Source organism: Varroa jacobsoni, unplaced genomic scaffold, assembly GCF_002532875.2.
Source record: "Varroa jacobsoni isolate VJ856 unplaced genomic scaffold, vjacob_1.0 scaffold_918, whole genome shotgun sequence".
NCBI lineage: Eukaryota > Metazoa > Arthropoda > Arachnida > Mesostigmata > Varroidae > Varroa > Varroa jacobsoni.
In genome coordinates, this window is record NW_019213820.1 from 6,669 (window position 1) to 16,866 (window position 10,198).

Below are 10,198 nucleotides of genomic sequence, written 5' to 3' on the forward strand. Positions count from 1 at the left end.
TATAACTGTAGAGAGATGTTCGCATCTTCGGGGACTAATTATGTAACCCCTGGCAGCAGCACGACTTGGTCTAGGAATGAGCTTCTGGCAATTGTTGTGGCTATTCGGTTAGGGTATAAATTGTGGACGACTACCGTGGTCCTATCGACGAATCGAAGATTAGATAGCTCAAGACCATCGAGAAACTTTGTTGTAAAATGGAATCGTGCGTGACGTGATTGAATGCGCGACATTAGGTGAGTGTCCTGGGAATCTCGTGACGCATGCCGCGTTATATTATTAGAATAAAATTAGACCATTATATTATTAGGAATTAATACACTTCTTGGCAGAGGACTTCATAAGATTTTCAAATAAGATAAACGTATGAGGTCAATGCAGTCTGCGATTAAACCATATTAAACGACTATACCTTCATGCAGTGAAATTTTGGCCTCACTAATTTCAAGAAAATCAGATTAAGCGACGTCAGACGCAGTAAGCCGCATATTGGTGGTAAACTTGCAAATGTGTAAGGTAGATTCGATTGTTTGACGGGTCAATGAGTCGTAGTTGTGGGGAGCCGTCCGAGCACAGAATAAAGATTTCGCCGAAAGGGGCAATAGTCAAGCATATTTTAGAAAACAACCGATGATTTCAAAGCACCTATTGTCTACTTATAAGACATTCATCTTAGATAATGGGCACCGTAAAGCACAACAGATCGGTGGTTTTCGATTCTTTTTCTATGCCGCTCACAGATTCTTCATGAACTGCAAACAGGATTTAAAATCGAGAGTGGACTATACGGCCGGTAACGGTTTATTTGGTTGAGAGAAACTTATAGAAGAGCACTTCTTTATAACGCCACTAAATGTACAATATTATTTTTTTCAATAGGGTCTAGCTTCAGCTCTCGTTTAAAGGGCACTACCGCCCTTTGACCATATTCCGCCCTAGTGATGTTGCTAATTATCCACTTTTCACTACCTTGTTACTATTTCTGAAAAGAAATAATTGTCCTCCTTGAGTTTTAGAAAGCGTTCGGTTATGGTTTGGATGCTCCTGTATTTGCTGTAGTTTGTCATACGTGGGTTATAACCGAGTATTGTGAAAATTTCAACGTCTTCATAGTCAGAAGGTCGACCTGTGTATGCGTAGTCTTCGATGCCAAACGTACTGCTTCTACACCAAAGAAACCACTTTCTGACAGCGTAACCAGCTATGGTATTGGGTCTACGTATGCGTCCAGCTCATACTTAGCCTATTCCAAATAAAACTACAAACTCGATTTTAAATACACCTATTGAGTTTGTGAAAGCTGGCAGACAACCTTACAACTATAGTAAATAATCGCTTATTTCTATCATCCAATGTTGTTAGTGGCGCCAAAATGTAAACCGATTCGACGCGAACCTATGAGAAGACTTAATACTGTATATGTATCCTAAACATCATAGAAAAAGAATTAGGCTCATCAAAGAATTCCACTTGGTAAAGGTTACTGGCAATAAAATATCCATCATGCAGAATTTTAGCAATGCAGACATAAAATAAGTATTCTGCATAGGAAGGAAAAGGCAAAACTGCCAGAGTTTTAAAAACATAAGCGCATGGTTTATGTGGTAGCGGTGAAGAGGCGGGGTAAACACTTTAGTGCTCGGCTCTGCTGTTATACCAGAGCTTCAATTCTTTTATAATTAGGCCAATGTATTTAATTTTGTAGGTCATTTATGAGCTTAAGGAACCGTGGTGTATAGAAAGCTCTAGGAGCAGTCTTTGTAGCTACTGCTAATATAAGATGGAGTTAAGTATGCGCGAGCTTACGGACACTCATAAGTGAACATTAGAAATTTAGGCTGTGGGTGCTCTGGTAATTTATAGGTCTGGAATAACAGGAGATACATCAATCGAAGGTTGGCTTTTGAAGGGCATAGGTATTTAGGTAGTGTAATAAAACTTGTAGATACAATTACTGTATTGTTGGTAATACCCCTGTGGTACACCAGGCGGCCGTATACGACAACTACAAGTCCTTCCCTCTTCCGTTCTGGACTCACATGAACGTGCGATTTGGGTTAGCACCAGCGAATGCTGAAATTTTTAAGAACAAACACACCAGGCAATTACGAGTCAATATGCGCAGGCCTAGCACTAATTTTATAAGTTATAGTCGTGCCTAGGTTCAGCAGATCTCATAAGCTCAGCGTCTTTCAAATGATCAGAATTCTGCGAGCGGCTATTTGCACGATTTTCAGTTTAAACCATGTAACGGTCGCTTCTAGCGATAAATTCTAGTGGGGATTTTACTGCGATTGCTGCAATCATCACCTTTCGATATCCTGAATTGGCATAGTCTGCGAAAAACTGTCACGGTCACGGTTAAGGTTAGGTTTATGAATTCATCAACGACTTTTAACTATTCATTATTTAGACGAAATGAGCCCCTTGCAAGCCTTTCACTCCTTCTAAACTTCCATCCAGATCCATAGAAACCCACTTTTCCAACGATGTTACTGAGGGATGCAAGCGAGTGTTGCAGGTGAAATCCGCTCCTGTTATACATTTCGAGATTTTCAACGTATAGGTGTTCCTTTGAGCCAGTCGTGTCGTCTGTTGGATACTCCCTCACTCTGTGACATTATTGCCCCGAATAACCACGTCACTCCGCAGGATATCTTTTGACAGGTTTAACATTCTTGTTGGCACCCCGTGTTGTGCAAGCTTGGTCCGAAAGGTAAATGCGAAGTCAAGCATTACATTAAGATCCACAGACACTAAAAGAAAAGACAAACGATGATGGCTTAGAGTTTTCTCTGTTACCTCCATGAATATTTTGCCGGCTATCAGCAAAAGAGATGATGTGAGATGGCGAAATACAATAAATGGGCAATCTTTATTAATGATCTAAGAATATGTATTTCATTTTTGTTGTATAGAATCCTATATGAATACTCAACGATTTTACAACAATTTAAAATTTTCTGTCTATGAAATTAACAGACACACGAGAATGTTATTTTCTTTCGGTCATGCTGCACATCTTACTCACAGGTATTGAATCAGAAAACTTTTAATGTTGATTACGTTGTTTTTAGAAAAGTTTCTAAATAACGGTGCGCGAATTGCAAGATTGATAAAAATATGGCATTTTTGATAAAACGCGCATACCTGAGTAAAAACTCATTTCAATATGTCGTCTTTAAATTGCTGTTACTTTATTATGTATGATAAATTTATTACTAATTTGCTTATTCTAAAGATTTTCTTTCATTTATAGTAACCTATTGTGAGATCATTTCCAATGACATTCTCAATTTCTTCGAATGGGCCACTTGTTTTTTTAAGTTACACTGTATTCTTTATATTGATCAAATCTGACTTCCGACACATGCTTAGTTATTAACCTTTTTACTATTTCTTTCTTAGCAGCCTTTCTATTTTAGTGCAAGTAGAAGATGCCAAATTCGAGCCAGTAAAGAGTCTTACATGATAGCTATACATTCTATATTACAGTAATATAGTATTATAAGACGTCAGTGTTGTTCTTGACCTCTCAAGGGATGATATACATGGCTGAAAAAATTTGAATTTTCTTACATACAGAATAGGATTTTCTTATCGAATAATACATCATCTCTCAAAGCCTCCATTGGTATTCAATCAATACAATTACGAGCAACAACCTCTTAATATTACATTATTATTATCATTATTACTACATTATCTATGAAAAATATTGTTAATATTGGCACTCTCAGGCAGACAAAGATATACAATTATCTGTAATATGATTTATTATTAATAAAGAGTGCTATAAATAATCACCGCCTGCCCGAACTGCACAGTATTTAAACAGAAGAAAGGAGGATAAAAGTAGGCTTATGGTTTTGAAACAGAAAGGTTTAAAGTAAGCAATAGACTTTCGGTTGTAGCACAGACGGTAAGGAAACTGGTTGTTCACACACAAAAAAATATAAGCAGGTAACGATTATTAAAATGTATTTATTATTCTACAATGATGGCCTCATAACACGCACAGCCACGTAAATATTCAAATATGGTCCACCAATGGCACTAAGTTCCATTATTGACCCGTTAGTTTGCCTAAATATGTTTTAATTTTATTGAATACAGTTTAAGCTTTTGTATGTAGCAATCATAGTTGACGTTTTAATCTTTTGTAGTATAGAAGTTAACACATACAGCTAAGCAAAAATATTTATTACAGAACATCTTGCGTATTTCATCAACCATTGCACTAGGACGGAGGAAGAGAATTGAAAAAGTATATATTTGTTTAAATCAGATACCGTAGCGTGTTATTCATCTATCAAAGCGTGTATCTCTCGCATTTGGTAGATACGTTAATTATACTAAGGAACTATTTTTATCTTACACGAACGGTGTATGAACATTTACGCATTTATTACTCTGAAGCCATTGTTTGTAGAATAACTAACAAATAATAATATTAATCGTTATCTCTATATACTTTTGTATATGAATGACCATCTACGTATTTATTTTCAACCTCTGCTTTAACAGGTAAGCTATTTTTGCCTCCCACCCCGAGTATGGCTATGTCATTGTTGTTGTGGCACTTTCCTACTTCTCCTCCGAACGACTACTTTACGGAAATGATAATATCCACATAGGCAACCTTGTTGTTGTAGCGTACTGTCAAGACTTGGTGTAAGCTGCAAGACTTTTTTGCGTACAAGAGTGAAAAAGTTGGCTGGAAAATTCACCAGAAAGCTTTTCATTCTAAAAGCTTAAACATCTGTTCCTTTTAATTTAAGTTAATCATTCTCAAAGTGTAAGCAATATTCTGCAATGCCTCCCTGTGTGTTTTGATATTGCTTACATATGAAGTAGTTGGGGAGCATTTCACACTGCCACGAGTATTACACTCTAATAGACTGCTGTACAAAGAGGCAACATCAAGCATTGCGAATGGGTGGTTATTACTGAACCATTATCTGTTTTGAGTCAGCATTAACTTGCCAAGGCCGTTAATCCTTGAGGTACGTTTCTCAGACTTTGTTAGAGCCCGTACGAACGACTAGATGACGCTAAGGTAATATATACGTACTGGACAATATTGCTCAGCTATTCGCCAAGACGTTATTATTCACAGCCACATTTCATCGTACAAGTTCTTTTTCTATTAAAGAAACTGACTGAAAGTCAGCATTGAGTTGCATTATTTCTTTGTCCCTTGCTAGTTTTAAATGCTTTGTTTCTAACGGCGTACTAAGTCTACAGGTTTTCTTCATAAGCTTTGTTTGATGGATCTTGATTACATATTAATTCTAATGTGTTTTTAATAAATTTTAACATATAGGGCAAGTTGAACAAGCGTAATTACAGTAATTTTCCGATTCAATTAATATTGCGTAATCTTTAGAAGCAATAACATTGCGTTTTTACTTTGGAGCTGTTTTACTACTGGTACGCAGTGCTAAACTACAATAAACCCTTACTTGAGCCAGTGGTATACTTAGATTGTTAGAACAGCGTTCAAAGCTATCGTTCAAGGTTTTTGTTGATGGCTGTCAATTTCTCACGTAGTTAGACCTACATTGTTACAAAAAAGCTGATCACATTTGAAAAGTGAAGTTTTTACGACTCTTGGATACACTTCACACATAACTTGCGTTCATGAGAGCTCGAAAAGGAAAATTTTTATGACTTCTTTAGGACTGTTAATTTGGGACGACGTGGGAGACCTTTACACCGACTTCTAAAATTTATAGATAAACATAAATGAATTTTGAAGAATGTCTCCGAATATTTGTACGATGCTAGCAACTTGGGTCGTGCGGCTAATGAAATCAAATAAAGCAGAATTTATTGGCAAGGATGGCGACGCTTGGCGCAATTTACCCTTTGTACTGCCCCTTCAGTTTTTGGAAATAAAGATCTGGAACTACAGTCTTAAAGTTACTTACGGCCGCAAAAGACATTTATTACCATTAATAAAATAAACTTTTCAGTAACTGGTGCATTTGTTTTGAAAGTGATACATCCCCGTATTTTGCGGTTACACCATTTGTGACAGTGATACAACAGATCATCTCTTTTCGAAAACATTCCCAAAAGTAGTGACATATTGCAGCTGCAGCTCTGCATTATATCGCATTACTGTTGTATAGAAAATCAGTAAAGCAAGCTCTATTATAGCTACTGTTTCGAATGCCTTTTCTTGCTAAAGCAAATATAAAACCGTCTTCGGTACCTTTCGACTGTGGCGAGCTAATAATTTACAAAATATTGCTTCTATTATTTATGTCTATTAAAAGCACGCAATGCAGTTGGAGCTTGTGGAATCCCTGCATCGAGCGAGCATAAAATTTATAATTTCTATATAACATAAGACAGCCGTTTTTTTTTTATCTTCATTAGCAAGTAGAGCAGAGTGGCAGTACCATAGGTATACTGAGTTATATAACGCACAAACTGTACTGTCAGTAGGTCGTACACCACGGACCCGTACAATCGCAAAAATCGTCGTTTTGTACAAAACAACTTCATCGACGTTATATTTCTAAAAAGAGTCGAGCTTACGGCTGTCTCAGCGACACCAGACAACAAGGAAGCCACACTTTGGCGATGGTGAAAGGTCTGACATTTGCCCGATGCTAGCGGTGACCCACCGTAACGAAAGCATTACGCCAAGGCAGTTAAGTGTTGCTTGACAATTTGGCGCTTGCTACGGACTGCTCTTGTAGCAGTAACCGCCAGCGTCAACGACGACGTGACACACATTGCGCATAGCCCGCGAGTGAATGACATGTTTCGTTGTACTGCGTTTGCTGTTTGTTAGGTGGTCTGCGCAACAGCTTTTCAACGTCCGGAGCCGCTTGCTCCTGGCTGGCCGACTTCTCTATAGCAACTTCTCTGCAACAGCCGTTCGGACTCTGGCACCAGCGGTATCATCATGAGCTTCAACATCGGTCGCCTGGTCGGTCGACGCGAAGCTATCGCTGGGTCGGCAAGCAACCGTCTTTCTATTCGACTGTTGCCTAGGAAAGGAAGAACTCGACAAAACCAGTCGGGTCGGCTGCTGGCGCAAGCCCTCCAGTGTTCGCTTGCCTGTCACAACAAGAAAAACCGACCGTTCTGCTATTGCTGTTGTCCATTCGTTCGCATTCATAGTCTACTGCTTCGTTCGTATCTTCAGTCGGATAGTCTTGTTTCACTTCTTTGGCCGGTTATTCGCCCCTTGCTCCTTGTCGGCGGTCTGGATATTGCCTTGGGCTACTGGTGCCTCATGACGCCTATCGAACAGATCGAGGACTGTACGTTTACTTGAGGTGAATGTTATATAGTTGGGTATCTACGTCGCAATAGTTGGTGTAGCTACTGACTAATGGGAACGACGAGGAAACTAGCGTAGCATAACAGAACTACAAGGGGCACTTAATCTGCAAGCACTACACTTTGAGCTATGATACACTAACGGATACACATTCACAATTTAATTTGATTGGGGGCCGAGTATTATATTATATAAAACGGTCAAAAGAATTATCACAGGTACAGCGTAGTGGAGCGAAATATATGGGCAATTCATATATACATCGAATGCCCACACAGCAGGACGAGAGTGGCAAAACGCTCATCAACGAATTCCATTCCATTCGTCAATCAATCAAAGCAGAGACGAATAATGCTGCTGGCGGCGTTTTCGCAGCACTATACTATTTCTACTTCGTGTATCCTGCATCACGTTTTCTTGCACTATTTTAATTTCTGCTTGTGGAACAGGTAACGTTGAATGACAAATTTGCGTTTTACTTAATATTTCTCTACTCTGATTAGGATATTTCCGGAAGGACTTGGTCTGGGTGCCCATCGCATCCTCACTGTGATCACTATTGGTAGTGCTACTTTTATGGGAGGGAGTGCAGGGAGCAAAGACGTCGAGACTTCGGGACCTAGAACTGCTGTCGTCTCCAGACTGGGTTGAGACAATCCAGTTTCGGGTATTACCAGCACCAAATTTTGCAGTTTCCAAGGGCCTGCTATTTGAAACATATTCCGGAGTTCTAACGAAGCTGGCGGGCGCAGACGAAGGTCCCGCTTGAGCGTCCGCCAGATTGCCTCATCTACTTTTTTGTGCCTTTTTTTGTTGCTTGGCCAATTTTTTCCTCTTGAGAATCATCTCGTACAAGTGCTCGAGACCGTCATCAAGGCCGTCGCCTATGATAGCACATGCTGGCTGCACATGATAGAGAGCATTAAGTTCGGACAAACTTAAGGCTTTCTCTATGTCGGCTGGGTCTCTCGCTCCTGGCAGATCTTGTTTGTTTGCTAAAACGAGCACTGGTACAGAAGGGTTTTCTCGCGATATACGCGTTAATTCGATCTTAGCTTCCTCCATACGCTCACAGTCGACCGAATCGAGGACAAATACGATACCATCTGTGCATCGTGTATATGATTTCCACAGAGGTCGAAGCTTATCCTGTCCGCCGACGTCCCATATAAGAAACGACGTTCCCTTGGCTTTACCAGACGTGGCTTTAATTTTCTCACAATTAAAACCAATTGTTGGGACTGTAGACAAATACTGGTCAAATTTGAGTCGATAGAGCACTGTAGTCTTGCCGGCTGAATCTAGTCCAAGCATGACGACATGAAGGGATGACTGCGTCGGAAGTGAGTCTGCAATACCTTTGCCAACGCTTCCACCCATTGCGCTATCTTTCGCAACACTGATAAATTGCCAATCTGACTGCAACAAACCGCCGTAGGCAACGAAAGTGTTATTTTTCAGATGCTTTTAGTTTCGGCTGCAACTTTCATTATCAGTGGTATTAATTGGCACATAACACACCATGACGATCACTCAGTCAGTATAGGAACAACACCACAAGACGACAGTTTACGCTGTTAAAAAAGTCTTCCATTCGTACGGCGTGGATTATCACTTCTAAAAAATATCGATTCAGTCATGGAATAAAGACCTCAAAAGCATAAGCTGTATGCTACACCCAACTCTTTGTAGTTCATATCTGGTTGTCACATAGTAGTCTTCATCCAATCTAGTGTAACAAGCCCGACTAGCGTTGCTTGCATTTTCATTTGTACCTTTTTATGAACTAGCGGCTTTCAGGCCTTCGATCATGAATTTTGCGTACCGTTAAGGGTATTCTGGTTCGATCCTCATTAAAAGAATCTTGATGACTAGAACGGGCCATCGTAGCTACTATATATTACCCTATTGGTGACAGTCAGAGTGTTTTACTATTGATATTGCAGCACATTGCAATACGATTTACGACTGCCCTTCGCCCTTTGAAATGCAAGTGAAGTAGCATAAAGAATACACTGATTCGGTGAATATAGCCGGTGCTTCTTTTTCCATTTTTTAGGCGGTAACCAGAATAGGAAATAAGAAAGGAATAGATCTGGTTCTTGAGTGATTTTATCTCATCTCGAACACGACGGGAATATCCAATTTCGAGTGTGGTCAGTACGAAACTGTGGTGGTAGCTTCCCTTGTAACTTAATTAATCAGGCAAAAATTGCAGCTGAAAAAGATGGGTGCAGCCCGCAGTACTCGAATCACTTCTTAGGTTGACGCTACTGGGTTTGTAGTCGGGCTTAGTGCTACGATATACGGCCTTTTGTAGCCTTTACACCGTTATACGTTAACAACGAACTCACACAAAACCGTCAACGATCTAACCATTTAAGTCACACACTACCCCACACATGCATCACATGTACTATGGGAGCGGCGTGAAGCGAAAGGTTCCCGTCCACCGCTAGCCCTGATCTTCTCTTTCCACAAAATGGCAGAACGATTTTCCCTCTCCAGTCAAAGATGGCGAGCCAGTATGCCAAAGAGCACTAACCTCACCCATGTCTCACAGACACTTGCAATATTTGAACTTGTGCGTCGAATTCCTGTATAGTTAAGAAACGAAAAAATCAGCTGATGTAAAATATTTCACATTAGTCTTCAGAGAAGGGTTTTTTCTACAATCTACAAAGAAATTTATTTACATTGTATTAAAAGGCAAAGGGTTTAAATAATATAAAAAGTTATTAACCAGATTTTAATTAATTGAATTTTAGTATGGTTAGTTTTATACGTTGTATAGTATGATTTTCCGTAAACTTCTGTAATCGTTTTTTGACGCTAACATCACATAAATATTTTAATTACCTTAAAATTATTTGTTCTTTTATCAATAGATTCGAT

General features: G+C 39.4%; 1 protein-coding gene and 1 long non-coding RNA gene across 2 annotated transcripts; both read right to left on the reverse strand.

The window, feature by feature from the left end:
• Window positions 1–764: 764 nt before the first annotated feature.
• Window positions 765–9,744, reverse strand: LOC111264960 (uncharacterized). Its single transcript, XR_002683172.1, has 3 exons — window positions 9,129–9,744; window positions 2,480–2,756; window positions 765–2,073 (listed from the first exon to the last, which is right to left on the reverse strand). It is a non-coding gene; the product is annotated as an uncharacterized LOC111264960 (long non-coding RNA).
• Window positions 3,172–9,135, reverse strand: LOC111264958 (ADP-ribosylation factor-like protein 4C). Its single transcript, XM_022841242.1, has one exon. The coding sequence runs from the start codon at window positions 8,681–8,683 to the stop codon at window positions 8,090–8,092; it is 594 nt and encodes a 197-aa protein (XP_022696977.1). The 5' UTR covers window positions 8,684–9,135; the 3' UTR covers window positions 3,172–8,089.
• Window positions 9,745–10,198: the final 454 nt, after the last annotated feature.

What these genes read in the sequence shown, in the direction of transcription:
- LOC111264958 (XM_022841242.1), bottom strand. Translation starts at nt 8,683, where the DNA reads ATGGGTGGAAGCGTTGGCAAAGGTATTGCAGACTCACTTCCGACGCAG.